At 49.1% G+C, this 20,562-nt stretch overlaps 1 protein-coding gene across 1 annotated transcript in view; it reads right to left on the reverse strand.

Moving 5' to 3' along the window:
- RASGRF1 (Ras protein specific guanine nucleotide releasing factor 1) overlaps positions 1-20,562 on the reverse strand; it is a 944,233-nt gene that overhangs the window by 538,751 nt on the left and 384,920 nt on the right. Inside the window, exon 6 of the mRNA XM_069222980.1 lies at positions 216-295. Within this exon, the coding sequence (XP_069079081.1) occupies positions 216-295 (80 nt within the window). The remainder of the gene's footprint in view (positions 1-215; positions 296-20,562) is intronic.

Below are 20,562 nucleotides of genomic sequence, written 5' to 3' on the forward strand. Positions count from 1 at the left end.
CGGCGATCTCTACATATGATGTGTGGTAGTCCACAAGAACAGCAGATGTTCTTGCCTCCACAACCCCTGGCACACAGTACTACCTGCCAAAGACTAAATGAGAGCAAAAGTGTTTTCATGCCAGGAAAGATGGCTGCCTCAAGTTGTTCACACCATGAAGATGCACTTTATTACAAACACCTTAGTTCACTCACTCATTGACTGTCAGTACTCACCCAAGACCAGAGTCGGCCAACTGGAGATACGAGCTTTCAGACCCTGGTAGAATATCTGGTGCAGGAACATGATGGTCTCACTGAAAAACAGAGAATAGGACTGAGAATTGGGGTCAGAACTGCCTTTTACACTTGCTACACTGGGAGAAGATGGGTGGAGGAATCGGCCCAGGTGTCATCGCAGTGCCACTGGAAGAGGCCATCCCCACTACTCACATGTCATGCACCAAAAGTAAAACCCTTGTGACCGCACACAAACCAATCAACCCAGCCAAGAAATGGGACCCCCAACTCAGTAAGGTCCATGATGCCTCTTCTGCACCTCTGTAATTTACATCTGCCCATAATTTCTGACTTCAAATCTTCATCCTGTTGACAGTTTAGGATCTGAGAATTATTTACCATCCTTCCAATTTCCCTCCTACTATCCTTGACCAGAACGTTTTACTGACTTTGGGCCTGATTTAGACTTTGGTCAAGAGGTTACTCCATCACAACAGTGATTGATATCCTGTGAGCTAAAATATAAATCCCATAGGAAATAATGGGATTTATATTTCAACAGATGGGATATCCATCACCGTTGTAATGGAGTAACTCCTCCGTCAAACTCTAAATCATGCCCTTTGTCTTTAGAAATGTAGCCATCTGCCACATATTTGACCTTAAAGAACTCACAGAGGTAGGTATGAAAGCCCTACTCCAATGCTTTCTAATAGATCTTTCTATGACATCAGCAAGGTTGCTGCACTACCACATTTGCTGTAACATGATAACAATTACAAGGTAAAACTCGGAGCTGGAAAATGAATATCAATAGGAGAAGAGAGATGAGAACAGAAGTAGCAAGATCATGCACAGATTTGCATAAACAGAAAGGTGGATAACATACTTGGAAGCATGATGCTATCTCTAAAGAGGTGTAGTATCACACATACTTTCCAATACTGCTTCAACTCTGAATGTAGGAACTTTTATTAATGTTGAAACACAAAAATAGAGTGTCAGGAGTGTCTCAACCCCACAGTTGCTCCCGTTTTGACTAGAAAATCATCTATACACAAAAGGTGTGGGGTGTAACTGGAAGGAACTGGACTATTGGGCCTTGTTCAGGAAGCGCTAGTTGGGCGCGTATTTTCCAGGTAGGGATGGGTGTAGGAAGTGGCTGTGTCTTTTGAGGGAGTTCCATTTACGGACTAGGTGGTCTCACACACATTATAGTGTCATGCTTCATCATTTGACCACCTAGAGCCACGAGGTAAGATGATACTACCTGGGGGAACTCAACCTCTTTGTTAAAAGAACTGCCAAGGGAGTGCTGAAATTAAATCTAGCTGGATAGTACAGGGATCCAGATAAAGAATTAATGAATAAAATTACCTTACAATTCACCTGTTTCGATTGGAGATTATTTAATATAGGTGTTTGCAGGTGAGAACTTTTATCAAACCACGTGAACCGTGTTCTGATATGTGCTGCAAATCCCTTCTACTGTTCTCTTTCCAGTACTGCTGACCAAATAATGTTCACTTTGAAGGGAATATGTGATCTAGAATCACTGACCTAGCTTTGAGGTCCTACATACATGTCCTTTGTATCCTTTTGATCCTCTATTAGGGTTCTAAAGTCCTGCTGTATCTGACAGCTCCCTCTTTCTTTGGCCCCTTCCCAAAATCTCCTCTATTTCTACCCTGTCTACATTTCCTCTCAGATTGACTTGCTTGTAATGAGATGCTGTGACCGTTTGAATTTTCTGTTTGATTCTCTTCCTGGTACAGGTATAGGTGCTAGTGCCCATGAAGGAGTGGGTGAAACATCAGGGTTCTGGCTGATGGACATTATGAACTATAATATAATTATCAGTAAGTATGTAACATTTGGAAGTATGTTTCATTTTCTCTATGTGAGACAGTTTGAGTCCTGATGCAGAGACCATACTTAACATCCCGTTGACAACCTGCAGGGGAGTTGGCAAGTGTTGGAGGCAGCACGTTCTGGTTGGATGTGGCAGTACCCCAGCCATGCAGAACCTACCACGCCCATCAGGGGTGGGTGATTACACTCATATATATAGCCTGCGCTCACCCTTGGGTAGCTCGGCACTGAGTAGTCAGGCTTATCACGGAGGCAATCTGTAAAGCATTGCCACTGTACTCACGCAATAAATACACTGAGAGTCACAAAAGAGGCTTCACACGTGTGGTAGGTAAACACAGTTTTTATTCAATACATGCATGAATTTACATAACATAAAAATCAAGAACTTCTGGGCATAAAACACACTTGTCGATATTACTAGCAGTACTAGGCCCAACAACATTAAAATTACATCAGTAGCCTGCATACTTGGGAGAAATCCTGCGTTATCCCCCCCAGCACCCTTATGCAATGCAGAACGTTGTCAGAACTAGGCCCGCCCTGACAATTAATATAATGCAATACTACACAGATATAGGATGCACCCAGATCACAACGATCTCAAGAATATATACACACACAGTTAGCAAAAACACTTTTAGCAGCACAGCGGGCCAAGGCCGCACTGTGAGAACCAATGTCAAATGTAGTATCCATTTGGCAAGAAATCAATGTGTGAAGCAACACCGCCGGTCGATGTACTCACAAGCAGGCGGTCTTCATACAAGCACTCACGCACGCATTCACTGAGCACTGCTACATGGTGCTACGGGTATCAGGCAGGCCCGTATAGAGCACACATACACACATGCACGTAACACCGTAATGCAGTGTAACTGATATGCGGCAGGTAAATTGGTAGCACAATGCACACCCTGTGGCCCAAACCCTCCTCCACCCTCCATCTCACCCTGACTACCCCACACACATGGATTAGAAAGAGATAACCCCCTTCACCCCCATTGAAGTCCCCATGAAGTCGCTCTTGGCCCGAGTCACACTTAGTTGAGGTCCCAGGGAAGAGAATGGGGGTAGGTAGCAGGACTAATTAGGAGGCAGTTGACAAACAAAGGGGGGATGGCCACCACTCAGGATGTTCACCCACAGGATGTGGAACAGAAGCGACTGAGGGCAATAGTTTGCTCAGTTGAAGGATTTAGTATTGTGCCTTCTGGCACCAGCCCAGTTCTGTGAAGCATGGGGGGCGGAGGGCTGCGCAGTCTCTTGACCCGCTTGCGATAGCTTTTGAAAGTTTTCTTTAGGTCCAGTCAGTTACTCTCACCACCCAGGGCTGGTTCGGGCAATACTACATGGCACGATGCCATCAGAGGCCAAGAGAGGAAAGAGTTGGTAGTTCGCCGCACACAGGGCCCAAAACGAATGATCGATGACAAAGGGAATATAGAAGGGGAGTCTCTCTGAAGTTGGAGGTGCCCAGCATCTTGTGCGCAATGGTCTGAGTCACACCAGACAATTCCCGTTTCACACACACAACGAGTGGCAAATTCAGTGCCCCCTGGAAATGGGGCACAAGACCTGGTGTGCGTTGATACGAGTCGCACCAGACAATTCCGATCACTTAAATGAAGAGTTACCAATCCTGTGCCTCCCGAGAAACGAGACACAACGCCTGGTTAGCATTGATACGGGTCGCACCAGGCAGTCCTGATCACTTACAATTGAAGAGATGTAAATTCAGTACCTCCACGGAAATGAGGCACAATGCCCGGTGCGCGTTGATACGGGTTGCACCACACATTTCCAGTCCCACACACAGGCACAAGTTCAGTAGTGCTGCACAAGATAAAATGAGGCACTACTATGATTACACCCCCCACCTCCGAGGGTTGCAACCTGTGAAGCATACACTGCATGCAATGAGCATGCAGTCGGCATGATGGAGGCGGGAGATGCGGCATGATCGACGAAGCAGGCCTAGCGGGGACCCGCAAATGGTGAATCCGTTCACCACCAAAAAGATACTTATGTGTGCTGAGGCCCCACGATGCAGAGGGCAACATTCCTTAGATGCTGGCAATGCTTTTGGGGCTCCTCTCCAGGCATTCCAGTCTCCCGGCACAATTCTTAGGTTCGCGCTCGCCACCGTTCCACGCATCCATAGAACAACCGCTGGTGGCAGATCGTTCTCCCACCTTGCCGCCACGACGTGGAACACCCTTCCTATCCACCTGCAACAGACACAAGAACTGCTAACCTTCAGGAGACACCACAAGACCTGGCTGTGCGAGCAGTAGCAGCATATTCCCCCCCCCCTCTTCAACGCCTTGAGACCATCATGGGTGAGTAGTGCACTTTACAAATGCTATGATTGATTGACGCTCACTCCGCGCTGTTAGTTGGAATTTAGCGGACGATGTGGGCACATATAAGGGCACCCCTCTCCAGGTGTCACAAGCAGATAGTGTGGGTTCCTCGTGGGTGGGCTTTGATATCCCTCCGACCTCCACAAGAGAGCAGGGGACAAGCCCTTGGAGAGCACACTTCAGGGTGCCACACAGCAGCAGACAGTCTGCCCAGGCCAGCCGCGATTCAGGAAGGGTGCGTGATCCCTTCTAAGGGCAGCAATCCTTCTTGTGCACAACAGATTCCTCTGGCAGTATGGACCACGCGGTTCAGCATCTCCAGTCCTACGTCTTTACAAGTGCATCTCTCCCCTGTTGCACTATGGCACCAGTAGTTATACTGTAGTGTACCTTTGAAGTTGGGGGTGGTTAAAATATTCTTTCTTTGAACCACAGATGTCTCCCCTAGATTTCAGTCCTGTCTGCCACAGGGCCATAGAATGCCGATCTTACTCTTTAGTGGTGCCATGATCTGGTCCCCAGATGCAAAGTGTCAAAACCTCTCCCTCCAATCTATCTAGCCAGGCCCTCAAATGGCACAGGTCCGTCGTTCCAGATGCGTGCCCAGTGTTTATAGCTGTCGCTGGGGTATGCACAGATGTGCTACCCCAACCTCCAGTGTCGATTGGAGCCAGGTAGGATGCCTCACAACGAACTTTAGAGAAGAGAAAAGCTCATTTTCAAGTAGTTGCATTTCTCAGTTATTAATGACAAAACCACCCTTAATATACGAAGAGGCTTATCACTGTGAATCCAATGACAGGAAACATCATGAGGCTGCTCCACTGCAATTCGCTATTGCAGTCTAAAGTGATATCAATCATTCCCCCATATTAGCCTATGGGGAGAACAACCTTCAAAGGTAGTGAGAACACACATGGGTATTCTCAGCCACGTTTAGAAACACCTTTGGTGTAAGTGCGCAAACACAAGCCTGCAATGGGAGGCGGGACACATGTTAAAACACCATGATTCTAGCGTGCACACACGAACCTGCGACGGCAGGCAGGACACATGTGAAGATACCACTTTGTAAGCTTGCACATAGAAGCCTGCGATGGCAGGCGAGACACAGAGGTGAGCTCCCCTTCCTAACATATGTAGGAAGAGCGTGCACACTTTTACATTGTACTTACATTGAGAAAGTGCCCAGGACCGTAAGACCACTAAAGGAGAATCAGCAAAGCCCACAGCAAAAAAGGTTTGGAGAAACGCTACCTCAGCGTGTCAGGTCTAACAGCAATAATGGTGCACCACTTTCTTCTTACTTTGCTTTTGTAACAATACTCAGTTTTATGTCACTTTTTTATGGAGCGCAAGCCAACTGCATTGGTGTCAGTGTGCTATACAACAGAACAGCATGGAGTCTTATGTCAACCCTTACAAAGAACCTATCATACAACCATTGAAGTCATCTAAATATAAACCATCGTCATGTAGGGCCCCTTGGAGAGCAGACACAGTCTCTCCACAGGAATATTTGGGACAGGGGAAGTGACACAGCAGGACAGGGATTGGCTGGGGCTAGGTTGGGGAGGGTCTAAGGGTGAGGGTATATGGGGGAGTAGGATAGGGGAACAGCCTCTTCTACGACAGCCTGCCGTGCTGCTGCGAAGTTGGCCGTGGGGGATTTTAGTGTAATAAAGGTAGGGAGCGGGTTTCTGGGATCAGGGTACTTGTGGGAAGTGGCGGCTGCCCGGGCTGTGCTTCGCAATGCTGGCGAGGCCGGGCGGGTCAATCTGCCCAGGCCCGGTGTGCGGGCCTGGGGGAGCAGGGCATGCCAGGGACATTGTGAGGCGCAAGGTGCAGAGGCGGCTGTGGCCGCATATGCACGGTGAACAGACGGCTGTGGGGAGGTCAGGGATGCAAGTCCACCCCCCCTTCTCAAATATGGCCCCCGCGGAGGGCAGCAGGCTGCATGTTGGTTCCTTGGCCAGGTATGCTGGCCTGGGCAGGGCGATCAGAGCAGGGACATGCCACCCCTGCTGAGAGGGGCCCAGAGGGTGGGAGGGGCAGGGGGGAGCAGGTAGGGGTCGGCCCAGTCCCAGTTTTACCAGGGGGGAGGGGGGAGCTGGGGCGCGTTAGTTTGGAGGCTGTAAGGGCATTTGGCGGGTAGGGAGCAGAGGCATGGCAGTGCGTCAGGGCTAGATTTACCCAGGAGTCCCAAAAGTGCAGCAGAGGAGACGTGTTGGGAGCACACCAGTGTGGGGTGCCCCCAGGTTGTGCAAGTCAGTGGCAGGGGGGAGAGTGCCATGGGGAGACAGCAGCAACTAGTGGTGGTCAGGATTTACCTGTAGTGGACAAGGGCCATGATCGAGGAGCTAGTAGGGGGCATCGGAGACAGAAGGGTTCAGATATGGGGGGCGGTAGGAGGCAAGGGAATAGGCCACACAAAGGGTGGCGGGGTTTGTCGTCCTGGTCAGGAGGGCCTAGTACTAGCCAGAGCAGTGGGTGGGGGCACCATGAGGGGATCACAGGAAGGGGCAGGAGGCTGGAGCGGCCGAAGGGGCAGGCAGCACGCGGGAACATGTGGCGCACACGGCCATGCGAAGCGCAGAGAGTTGAAGTCAGTGGTGGAGTCTGGCAGAAAGGTGGTGAAACCAACAGGGCGCAACACGGCCCTTGGACGTTGGCTTGAAGCACTAGAGGGGTCTCCGGCGGCCTTCTCTACAGCACGGAAACGTGGTTACCACACATATGGCACACTCCATGAGGGGTAAGGAGCTGGGGAGTTGTGTGATGTGACGTTTTCTAAAGGTGCAGAGGACACGTGTGTGCTGAAAGTCGAGGATGTGGGGCATTCCATTATGAGGTGGTTTTGGAGATTGGGAGGAAAGGGAGATCCACGAGCACATGGTGATTTTGGAAGCGGGAAGGGGCGCAGGAGCAGCGCAGCACCCCTTTTCAGTTAATGTTTTGCAGAATTTCAAGATGGGCACATGGAGTTTTTCGCAAAAGAGAATCGCGGTTGCAAGTCAATGGTGGACGCGGAGGCACGGGCACAGGTGGTGCAAGGTATAGGTGAATAGTGGTCCATTGTAATATTTTGCTGGGTAGTCACGGTGCCCTGCATGGTAAATTCTTTGGATGGGGTACAGGTGCAGCACAGGCGGAGCGCAAGGAGGGGGTAGAGGACAAGGAGTCAAAAGGTCTGCGTGGGGACAGAGAGACGATATCGATAGGGGAGACTGAGGGTGAGGATAAGGAGACGGGGACACAGGATGATGCTCTTTTGCATGGGTTGGACATGTTTCTCATGTTGCAGAGTAAACTAAGACGAGGATGTGGGGAAGCAGGAAGGTATCAATGTTTTCAGGCTGCTTCCCAGGGACTCAAGTTTTTCAGCCGCGTCCTGCCCAAAAAGGGGGGGCGGAGGGGTCTCATTAACAACCTCAGGTCCTGGTACAGGAGCCTGCTGGTACTTTAACAAGGGCTTTTGTCCCACGCATCAGGGCACTTTTGAGCTCGAGTTTTCAGAATGTGGGGGGAAAAACACCCGGTCACGAAAAGATGGATGTGCTCGATGCTTCTCCCCCCCAGCACTGGGGAACAGTGGAAGGACAGAGGGGGTGGGGAGTGGCTGAGCTACGGGGCTCCTATGCCAATAAGGCAGCAAGGAGGAGACAGGAAAAAAAAATGCTGAATGGCTGTGGATGGGTACGGTCATGGTGCACAGGCTTAGGAGGGGGGTTTTCAACATCAGTTTCAGTGTGGGACACCAAGGGCCGCATATGTGGTGCTGGGCTGACAATTTGTGGTCCGCACCAGAACTGTCAGGTGTGGAGGTGACTAAGTGCACAAGGTAGTGGCAGGGGGCAAACATGGTGGGAACATTCAATGTGTGGCAGTGGCGTTGTGATGATGATTCCATTAGGAAAAAGGGGGAATTTCAGCTTTATACACACTTGTCATGGACTGGGAAGGCGTCAGTGAATGACTTCATCGCGTGGGCGGATACTCAAGTGGTATATGCGTTGGCGGATGCGGCTATTCGACTCATTCGGGGGGTGGGAGAGGCGCTGAATTGGCCAAAGGTGACAGTTGAAGCGGCTGTCAATTTGATTATCTATATGGAGGTACTGTTACAGTGCTGAGAATTTCAATGGGGGGGTAATATATGTGGAAGGAGTGCTGCCCACGGAGTGTGCGATCCCTTGTGCTCTGTCGGAAGCCTTTGGTACATTTCTGATGTGGGTTCTTTCATAAAGGGAGTGGGCACCGGATGGTGTTGCACTAGCTAGATGACTTCTTTTTGAGGGAAGAAACGGTTTCAGGGTAGTGGGGTAGAGATTTGCGTTTTTTTCGAGTAGCTCGCAAAGGGGTTTGGTGTTTCCGTTGGCTCCTTTACAGACAGAGGGTACCAGCGGTGTATTGATGATTAAGAATCGAGCTGGACACGGTGGCCTTCACAGCAAGACTGCCACGAGGCATAGGCAGAGAGTTTTCTGAACATTATGTGGTGGAACAAGTTACTGCGATCAATTGAATTGCCCATGGCATACGAGCTATTGGATTCCCTAAAAAATATATATATATATTTGCATTCTGGGCGGTGCGAGGGGGCAGGACATGTTGCAGCTGTGTGGGATTTGTTGCGATGCCTACTTTTCACTTCACAGGGGGCCTGAAGGAGGATATACAGATGTGGGACATGTTTCTAACATGGTTTTAAACAGGGTGTCCATGTTTTTTTGGGAAAGTGGGTACTATATGGCAGGTGCTGATATTGTCGGATGCGACAGGGGCCACTGGGTTTGGCCTTTTTGGGAATGGATGGTACAGCGCGGCAATATGGCTGGAGCCACGGTTGTCACAAGGCAGGAGTATTGTGTTCTAAAAAGTTTTCCACTGCTCATGCCTTAGATAGTGTGGGGAGAGAGGTTGACCACTCGAACCGTAGGTTTTTACTTGTGGCCAATCTGACGGTAGTGGTTTTGTTGAACAGACAGAGGGTACTGCAGCTGCTGCGGATTTTTCATGCTTCAGTGCTTAGCTCCGTAAAAATATTTTAAGGCAGCACGAATTGAGGGCGTACATTTCAGCTGGAGATGCCCTGTATCGTTTGCAGTGGCAACAATTTTTTGCAGGGTGGCTCAAGCGAGGACGAACGCAGGACAGTGGTCATGGTGGACTTTTGGGAGTGGGGGCGTGATGGTCATTAGGCTGGCCGCGGGGTTTTTAGCCGCACCCACGCAGAGAAGTTTCCCGCCTGATATGGTTGGATTTCTAGATTTTTGTAGGATGTGATGGGACAATTTGGTTGCTGGTTAGTTGTACAATGGAGACCCGAGGGTTGATGTGGTTTGTCTTGGGGTTGGAGGGCTTTCTCGCCCTTCACGATGGTGGGCAAGTGGGCATGTGCGTTTTCTATGGACATCTTGTTTCAGTGCAATACCGTTAGGGATGATTTTGTGGAACGGTTGGTGGGGATGGGGGGAAAGGGGGGTGGGGTAGAGCACAGCGGCGAACAAGTTTATTGCATTCATCCGCCGGCTTGAGATGTTGCACGTATTGCCAATATGCTGGTTGGATGCACATGAAATGGCATGGTCAGGGTCTGCATGGAATATAGGTTTGGGGTTCTCTGGGTGTTTGGAGTTGATGGATGGAGGGAGGTCAGTTGGCATGTAGGGGGTGGTCAGCCTGCGTGGCGGTTGGCGGGGCATTTGACTTTGTCGGTATAAAAAAAAAAAAAAAAAATTGGGAATGGGGAGACGGGCATGGTGGAGCAGAGGGGGCTTTGCAGCAGCCTGTCCGATATGTGAATGGGGGACAGTTTCGAGACACATAGGGTGACGGGAGGGGAGGATGCTTTTTGTCGTGCACTGGGGAAATATCTTACATGGTTCCAATTGCTGTCGGTCTTGAGGGAGACATTGTCTGGGGTGAGGCAGTAGGCCAATTAATTGCGTGTTTTTCCTTTATTTTGGGGCAGCCGTGGCGCAGCCAGTTTAGGTTGGGACCAGGTTCATTTCGGTGTGTTGGGGGTGGCGGTCCAAATGCGGTGACCGTCATGTGAGGGCATGAGCTATGAGAGACAGGGAGATAGGTATAAGGGCATGGTAGCTGGAAGCAGGAGGGGGAGGGTGTGATTGTCTGCCATTAAACTATGGTGTTTCTTTGCAGGTTGCATAAGTGGCCCCGAGTAAGCTAACGTGGCCCCATTGCGTTTTGGGCATCATTCATTCATGCGTGGGAGGGGACATATGCAGAGGGGCAACTTTACAGAAGTTCACTGGACCTGCTGGGTAGCCGTCACAAAGTTTTTGTGGTAGGGAAGGAGCAGCATGGGGTGGGGTAACTTGTTTCTTTAATGTCTCTGAGGCCAACATGGGGTTGTACGAACAATATGGTTACACCTGGGGAGAATGGCCTGGTACGGCTCCCTGGGGCTCATCCTACTGCAACAAATGCAACAGGACATGGCATCTGTTGCACAAGAACAGGCATGGAAATTGTGTTGTATGGACTAATCTGTGCTCAAAAGAAGATGGAGAGGGGCAATGAAACACAGTCCTTGAAAGGGCTCGGAGGAAGATCAATCGGGCTATGAGGATTTTTGGTTGAGACTCATTACATAAAGTGATGAAACGCAAGGGCATTAAGGAGGAAGAAGCGGTGCACATCATGGACGACGAGGTGCATTTTTTTCTGAGATGGGTGATGCATATTACATTATGGTACTGTGTTGGATTTGGGGGAACAGTTGGGGGAAGAGGTTGTGATGAGCGGAACTGCTTAAGGTTGCTGTGGGTTCGCTGGTGGGGCAGCAAAACACCCAAAAGGGGTTTGTGCTGGGTGACAGTAGATGGGGGAGGGTGGAGAGTCAGATTCGGCCCTGGCCACCCTTCCAGGGGGAGAAGAAACAGGTGAAGGATGACAGAGTGGGGGATGCTCGAGACAGGCAGGGGACAGAAGGAAAAGAGGAATTTGTGAGGGAATGTATGTGGATGCTGGAACGGAGGCAAGATTGGAGGAATGAAGTAAAAAGGAAGAACGGCGGGAGTTCAAAGGGGGAGGTTGAAAGGTCGATAAGTTGAAGGGTATATCAATGTTGTTATGTTTGCAATCCTGTCCAAATAAATGGCCTTTTACACTAATAAGTGGGTGTTGAATATTATGTCCAAAATGATTCAGCGCCTGTTTTTACACAACTCAAGGCAGGACAGAATTCAGAGTATACTAGGCCAAAGCAAGCTCTGAGTCGCATGGGGGAAACAGGAAGAAGAGCGAGAGAGGCAAGCAGATCGTTTACAAGGGAAAGTCGGAAGAATTACAGGTCTGATTAGTTGTTTGGCATTATCTCGGATTCCTTTGCCCCTCTCCTGCATGCTGTAGAGAGCCATCTGGACTCTCCTATACTTTGTATCCTGTCCAGCGCGTCCGGGCGGAGCGCGGACAAAGGTTATAAAATAAAGACGGGGCTGCGCTGACGCAGTTTTCCCTTTGGCAGCAACAGCATTGTGTGTGTGCGTCGTTACTGCATGATTATAGGCCCACACCACACATGCAGTCTTGTATACTTTCCTCCTTTCCTTGTGTTCCTCAGTTTGAACCGCGACCATATTCCGAGTTAATTTTACTCACTAGAACACAAAGAATTATCTAGTTCGAATCATGCACCCGAACTTCAGCTGGGAAGAACATCAGCTGGGACGGACACTGGCCAAGAGAGAGAACCCACACAAGTAGCAGAAGCGCGGCATTAGTCATTCATGGCCCCCTACAATATGGAGTGTAGGGGTCGACCTAATGTTTATGACTGGGCCAGGCCATTGGCCCCAGCCCCATGCACTGATATGCGTGTACAGTCGGGTAACCAGGGTAGTGAGCGGGAGTGGTCAGTTTTATAACGGCGTGGGTGTTGGGCGGACACGAGGCACCATTTTCTCTAAATATACTCAACAGGAAACTGGGGAAATCTGAGCGAATCACCAACAGGAACAACAGCTGGGATGGGGACTCTCCTGCGTTATTACTCCCAGTGTCTGACACAAGCCCCTGGCTTTCCAAATCTGATGAGGCTAGAAGCTGTCTGGCCTTACTCAGCTTTCTGCAGTGCGTGTTTAAATTTGCTTCACACCGAGCTGCATGCTTGTGTCTGGGCCCTGCCGAAGGAGAAATAAAATAACAATTCTGGGTGAGTGTGGGACAAGCCCGATTTAGGAAAGTGTGATGGGCCCCATTAGGAAAGTGGGATGAGCCCCAACCCCACCCCTGCCCTCTAGCCTCGCTCCCGAGATAAAGGGATTAACAGGAGTCAGGAGGCAAGTGCAGAATAAATAAGCAGCACAGAACTAGCCAGGTAAATCGGGACGGCAAGTTTTTTTATTCTGGGTCAGGCTAGTCTATAGGGCAAACAGGCAGTGTCTGAAAGCTGGTCTCACATGGCACTGTGTAGGCTTTTTGTCTGTTTGTGTGCTGATTTTGTGGCCTGGTTGGAAGTTATTATTGTTAATTTCCCCGATATTAAAATAAAACATTGCCTGCACATAGCAATGGTGTAATGGGCCCTGATTCAAGAAAGAAAATGAGCCACCTCCCACTGGCCTTTAACACAACCGAGTTGAGTGTCCAGCTGTTGCTGATAGATTTCACCAGCTGTTCATGCAGCCTTTCATTTTTTCTGGTTGGAAGTTGCATATCCTACAGTTTATCCTTAGCAGCACTATGCTCAATCACATATGCACAAATGGACGGAACATAACTAAGCATGATATTAAGTGTGACAAAATACAGCAATGCTGCAAAGCAACGTTCGCTATTCAGTGTATGTCATTGTGTATTTACATGTAGGATCCCTTCAGAGAAGCTGTACACGGGTTCTTCTGCTCTTATGAGCAAAACAGAGAAACAGTGCTTAGTTTGTAAAGATTTAAGTGCCAGGGGCCTTCTCAGGAGGCCACAACACCTTGCACAACCCATGGCCTCTGTCAATGTCTATCAACACAGTTACTTAAATTTTACTTCTACAGTTGTGACGATTTGGACTATTCCAGGTCACACAACACTTTAAGAATGGGCTGAGCGGCTGGTATATTTTTTCCATGTATGTTGAATTATTAAACACACTGCTAAATCACCTAAAAAAAAGACAAACAGCTCCACCATGTAGTGGACTGTCACAAGTGCCCGTGTTGAGAATTATGTGCCGGTGAAGTGCACTAGTAAATGCATGCTCAAATTAAGCACTGTTATACGCAACAGTGTCTAATAAACAATATAGTCTTTGTATACAACTTAAAGATGTAACATAAACACAAAGGCAAACGTATTGCTGTCTAGAAAGTTCTAGGTACAATGATAGCAAGGACAGAAAGAACAAGTTACTTACCTTCAGTAACGCTTTTTCTGGTGGATACAATAGCTACCTGTGGATTCCTCACCTTATGAATTCACCCTTGCGCCAGCATCTGACGGAAAATCTTCTTCCCGGCTTTCCACGTCGACGAGGACGTCACAATTGCACAGCTCCACGTGACTCCGTCTGACGTCACTGTGCCAATAAGAGGTCCTCGCCGGCGTGCTGACATCAGTTTCACCCATTTTTTACGTGTCTTTGAGGCTAACAGGTGAAAACCAACTCCACAATAACTCCAATAAATACATATATACACAAAACCTTCCTGATGCAGCATATTCAAAACTATCATTTATATATACAGGACAAATATCAATATATGCATACATCTATACAACCACATATCCTAGTGCACTCAGACAGGCAACGGGGAGGCGGGTGGGACTGTGAGGAATCCACAGGTAGCTATTGTATCCACCAGAAAAAGCGTTACCGAAGGTAAGTAACTTGTTCTTCTGATGGATACAGCTACCTGTGGATTCCTCACCTTATGAATAGAGTCCTAAAGCAGTACTGCACTCGGAGGTGGGTGCCTGTCTGATACACCAAGAAATCCTGCAACACAGATCGTGCAAAATGGCCGTCCCTCCGAACCTCAGAGTACAAGCAGTAATGCTTTGCGAAAGTATGGAGGGACCCCCAAATTTCTGCCTTGCAAATATCCACCACCAGAACTCCGCTTGCCAGGGCCAAAGTAGCAGATTTAGCCCTGGTGGTGTGGGCTCTGATACTCTCAGGGGGAACCTTTTTTGCCAACGAGTAGCAGATCTTGATACAAAGGATAACCCACTTGGAGATTGTTCTTTTATGGACTGCTCTGCCCTTCCTCTGTCCAATATACCCCATGAACAGCTGATCTTCCAGGCGAAAGTCCTTCGTCCTTTCAATGTAAAAACTAAGCGCCCTTTCAAGGTCCAAGCAGTGAAGCCTTTCTTCCTCCTTCGAGGGGTGCGGAGGAGGGTAGAAAGATGGAAGGGTAATAGTCTGCTCTATATGAAAAGGAGTGACAACCTTTGGCAGGAAAGCCGCTCTGGTTTGCAACACCACTTTATCTGGGAAAAACAAGGTAAAGGGGGGTTTAACAGAAAGAGCTTGAAGCTCACTAACCCGCCTAGCCGAGGTTATGGTAACAAGAAAAACAGTTTTAAGCACTAAAAACCTTAACGGGCAAGAGTGCATGGGCTCAAATGGTGACCCCATTAAAAAGGTTAAAACAAGATTTAGGTCCCACTGAGGCACATGAAAAGGATTGGGAGGAAACTTATTAAGTAAACCCTTAAGAAACCTAACCACAATAGGTGATTTAAACAATGAGGGCTGATCCGGGAGGCAAAGAAAGGCTGACAGAGCAGCTAAATAACCCTTAACCACTGCACAGCCCTTCTTTGCTAAATCTAAAGCATCTAATAAAATATCAGAAAGGTGGGCCTTCAAAGGATCAATTTGTCTTTCTCCACACCAAGCCACAAATTTTGTCCACCTACCGGCATAAATGGTCTTAGTGGAGTGTCGACTGGCCGATAAAATAAAATCCACTACATCTGGTGGGAGAGAAAAGGAACTCAGGTTGCCCCGTTCATTCTCCAGGCATGAAGGTGTAGGCTCTGGAGGTGGGGGTGTAGAACCTGCCCCTGTGACTGCGAGAGGAGGTCTGCCCTGAAAGGGAGACGGAGCGGAGGGCACAGCGATAGTTGGAGAAGGTCCATGTACCACGCCCTTCTTGGCCAAACCAGGGCAATTAAAATAACCTGAGCCCGATCTTGGTGAATCTTCATCAGAACCTGAGGAATCAAGGGTATGGGGGAAACACGTAAAGCAACTGGTTGCACCAAGAGATCTGAAACGCGTCCCCCAAAGCTCCTTGCACCGGATACTAGAGGCTGCACAATGACAGGCAGTGCGCGTTCTCCCGAGTGGCAAACAGATCTATCACTGGAGAACCCCACATCTGAAAGATGTGCAGGACCAGACCTGGATTGAGATGCCACTCATGACCCGCCGACAGATGCCGACTGAGACTCCGCACGCACGTTGAGCACCGCGGCCAGATGATTTGCTATCAAGCAAATCTGATGATCCTGAAGCCAGGACCAGAGATGCAGAGCTTCTCTGCAGAGAAGATACGACCCTACTCCTCCCTGCCTGTTTATATACCACATCGCGGTAGTGTTGTCCGTCGGGACCGGAACTGACTGACCACGAAGGGACAGGAGGAAGTCCTTGAGAGCCAGACGGATCGCCCGCAATTCTAACAGATTGATATAAAAAGTCTGTTCCACTGGAGACCAACGACCCTTGATCTCCAGGTCCCTCAGATGAGCTCCCCACCCTAGAGTGGATGCATCTGTCATGACCGTGGCCACCGGAGGAGGCAGTGAAAACGGCCTTCCTTGAGAAAGGTTGCCGTCCACAGCCCACCATCGTAAATCCACTGCAGCGTCTCTGGAGATCGTTATCGACTCCTCGAGATCCCCTTTGTGTTGAAACCACTGCCTGCGGAGGCACCATTGAAGAGCCTTCATGTGCCAAAGTACATGAGTGGATAACAGAATGCAAGAAGCCAACAGACCGAGCAGGCGTAAGACCTTGAGGACTGGAACAACCACTACATTTTGAAACATTGGAATCAACGCCTGAATATCCTGGATCCGCTGAGGCGGAGGATAGGCCCGATTCAATGTTGTATCCAGTACTGCCCCTATGAACAGGAGGCAATGAGAGGGCTCCAGATGAGATTTGGGTACATTTATCGAAAAACCCAGCCTGAACAACAGCTGAGTTGTCATCTGCAAGTGACGTAACACAAGCTCTGGAGACTTGGCTTTGATCAACCAGTCGTCCAGCTAAGGGAATACTGATATCCCCTTCTTTCTGAGACTTGCTGCTACCACTGTCATCACCTTTGTGAAGACTTGAGGTGCTGAAGTAAGACCAAACGGAAGGACCGAAAACTGGTAGTGTTGTGACCCCACCACAAACCGATATTTAGAACGTATGAGTCTGATGTAACTAACTCTCATTCGAGGATTAAAAGACGTAATCTTCCCCCTACAGGAGAAGTATGGTTGATAAAGGGAGAAAACTAGGGCTGCTTCCCTTGCTGTTGTCCTCCAGAGGAAGAGGATGACGTAGGGTGCTGCTGGGTGGCCCCTCTTGTCCTAACCCTCCCCGCCCTCTAAAGGACCAATATGGGAGGCTGGTAGGCTGCTGGACCGAGGACTGGGGTCTCCCTCGATAAACGGCTCAATGCCCAAACCCCCTGAACCTCCGAAAGGACCTAAAAGGGGTAGAAGTGGAGGCTTGCAATCCCAAAGACTTTGTCGTGGCCCGGCTATCTCTAAAGCGCTCTAGGGCAGAGTCCGCTTTATCTCCAAACAGTTTTTCCCCATCAAAGGGCAAATCCAACAAAGTGGTCTGTACATCTGAAGAAAACCCAGAGGACCTCAACCAAGCGTGCCTCCTGGTAGCACTAGATGTACCCATTGCCCTGGCCACAGAGTCCGTAGAGTCCAGGCCAGACTGGATTATTTGTTTTGCCACAGCCTGCGCATCAGATAGGAGTTCCCCAAATGGTCTCTGTACATCCTGCATCAGATCAGGAACCATGGCCTTCGCAGAGTCCATAAGGGTGTGGACATATCTACCCAGCACACAGGTAGCGTTTGCAGCCTTGAGAGCCATGCTGCAAGACGAGAAAGTCTTCTTTGCGGATTGCTCCATCTGCTTGGATTCCCTGTCTGATGGAACCACAGGGAAGGAGCCTGGAGCAGATCGTGTAGAGCAAGAGGCCTGAACCACCAAACTCTCCGGGGTAGGATGTCTTGATAAAAACTCCGGATCACCAGGTGCCACTCTGTATCTCCTTGCCACAGCTCTATTGACAGCAGGCAATGATACAGGCTTCCTCCAAAGTTCTAATATGGGCTTCGTAAGAGCCTTGTTGAATGGAAGCAAAGGATCTGCAGAAGCCGAAGAAGGATGCAGGACCTCTGTTAAAATGTCCATCTTAACTTACGCAGCAGTCAATGGAAGTTCTAAAAAGTCCACTGCCTTCCTGATCACTGTGTGAAAAGAAGCTGCCTCCTCTGGAAACTCTCCCGCTGAAGACAAGTCCCATTCCGGGGAAGTATCCAGCCCACTGGTGGACTCCAGGCCTTGATATTCTCCCAAGGGCTCGACAATCTCTCTTTCCTCCAACAACTGCCTTTGATACTCTTCCTCCTCTAAGAGTTGCAAGGCCTTCCTGCGTGACCTCAATCGAGCCTCCAACCTCGGCATCGACATAGAATTGGCCGACGTCGAAGACACCGGCTTCAACACCTGACGTGGACCAGGAGAGGAAGGTTGACTCCGGTCGAATCCATCACTCGGATCCGGCACCGGCACGGATCCTAATGGCGCCGAGGATGTTCATGGCTCCACCATCGAACCGGCTGACGGGGGTGATGAAATCGGCGCCATAGATCTGGAAGGCGACATCATGGTATCCACAGGGCCTCGAGGCGATGTCATGGGTGCCGGTCCGGTAACCTCAGCCGGATAGAATGGCATAAATGGCGCCGCCTTGTACAGAGCAGGGGAGCCCAACGAAAATGCCAATGGACCTGTGGGACCAGCCGGTGCACCAGCAGGGGCTATCGCATTGAACATAGAGAACATGGCATTCAAAAATTCCGCCGGATCCGCTCCCGGAGCCGGGAAGGCAGGATACCGCTGGTCTCCTTGTGGCACCTGTGCTTGCTGAACATTGGACTCCTGAGCAGCAGGTGAAAATCGAGGACTGTCCGGAAGTGCCACAACCTCAAAGACAGATGGCGCTAGAGGGCTCTGGGGTTGAGGAGTCACCGTAGGACTCACCTCCCACATCGCACGGCGTCGGCGAGATGGAGATCTCGATCTTGATTGGCTCCGAGCCGAACGACGCCTGGAGTCATGACGGCGCCGTTTCTTATGCTTCTTCGAAGAAGCATGGGAAGAAGATCTATGATGGCTCCAACGACCCTTCTTCGCTTTAGCCAAAAAGAGTTTGACCTCTCTTTCCTTTAACGCCTTTGGATTCCCGCTCTGGCAAGACACACACTCCTCGACGTCATGCTCAGAGCTAAGGCACCAAAGACAATCGTTATGAGGGTCAGGGACCGACATGCGACCCCCTGCACTCTCTGCCTGGCTTGAAACTGGACTTCCTAGGGGAGACATTGTAACTAAAAAGTCAGATAGCAACAAGATGAAACCCTCCAACCGTTAGCGTCGAAGGCACTGAACAAAGGGAACTAGCGTCAGCACGCCGGCGAGAACCTCTTATTTGCACGGTGACATCAGACGGAGTCACGTGGAGCCGTGCAATTGCGACGTCCTCGTCGACGCAGAGAGCTGGGAAGAAGATTTTCCGTCGGATGCTGGTGCAAGGAAGAATTCATAAGGTGAGGAATCCACAGGTAGTTGTATCCATCAGAACATTTGTTTAACTCAGTCGACTGACTTTGAAAAACAGGCCACTATCGAGGAACTAAGGATCCCAGAATTCAGAAAGACTTTAGACACTATGTACAACAGCCTGCTAGGGAGCAAAGACAAATGAACCAATGAGGAAAGAGACAATGGCAGAGTATTTAGTTTGAAGCACACCTAACAAACCCCTACAAATTAGATTTCGGTCACTAAGCTACCTTACCAAATGAAGACAGAGTGATGGTAACTGAGTAACGTGGAACCTAAGGCCTGCGTATAGGAAGACGAGATGAGATACCAGCACAGATGAAGTAACGGACATAGTAAACACAAGCGAAATGGGGAAAGTGCAGGAAGGTAACGTGGGTGCTATACACAAAGTTCTTTAATGGGTACATATAGTAGAACTCCTGTGGTACTCTTTTATGTATGCTTACATGCCTAGAAAGAAAATTATTTATGGAATATTCATATAAAATTAGTACAATTGAAAAGTACTATAACCTTTTTACACTTTTGCTAATAAGAAGTTGGACATTTTGGGGACGAATCAGAAAGGCATGTAAGTGTATGTAAAAGTGTACTCCTGTAACATTACGTCCTGTAATCTTAAAAACGTTTGTGAATCAGCCCCTAAGCCATGACACCACGATGGAGGATAGGTCGGCGCAGGACAGGTGGTTTGGGGGTGTCGTTCAAAAGATAAGGATAAAAACACCGACCTGAGTTAGCGTCACTGCAGAAATAGTGTGCAGTGCTGCCCTACAAATGCACGTCAGCGTCCATACCCACTTATGAAGAAGCAACAAACTATGCGCACTGAGAAACAAAGCTCTTGTTTTTTTAATTCGGAAACTAGAGCTACATGAATGCTAACAGAAAGAGATTATTTGTAGGGTATTGTGTCACTTCCTCTTATTGGCCCGAATCTCAGTCTCGCGCATTCACAAATTCATCTGCCAGGGATGCATTTGAACAACATGTTCAGTAGGAGCTGAGGGTTTTGGAACGGAAACAAAGAGAGCAGGTGGTGTGTAATGTTTTGAACAGAAATGAGAGAAAAGCATTACAGCTTTTACAGAATGTCAACAATTTAGTGGTAAATGCTTTACGGATGACTGGAGGGTGTGCTTTCAACAACTACCACCCACCTACTCATTCATAAAGCTCTTCTGTACATTCCCCAATTCCATTTTGGGGCCCATCCTACTAAGGCTCTGCAAACTGCAGTCAAAGGCTTCTCAGGGAAGAGGGG

Source organism: Pleurodeles waltl, chromosome 3_1, assembly GCF_031143425.1.
Source record: "Pleurodeles waltl isolate 20211129_DDA chromosome 3_1, aPleWal1.hap1.20221129, whole genome shotgun sequence".
NCBI lineage: Eukaryota > Metazoa > Chordata > Amphibia > Caudata > Salamandridae > Pleurodeles > Pleurodeles waltl.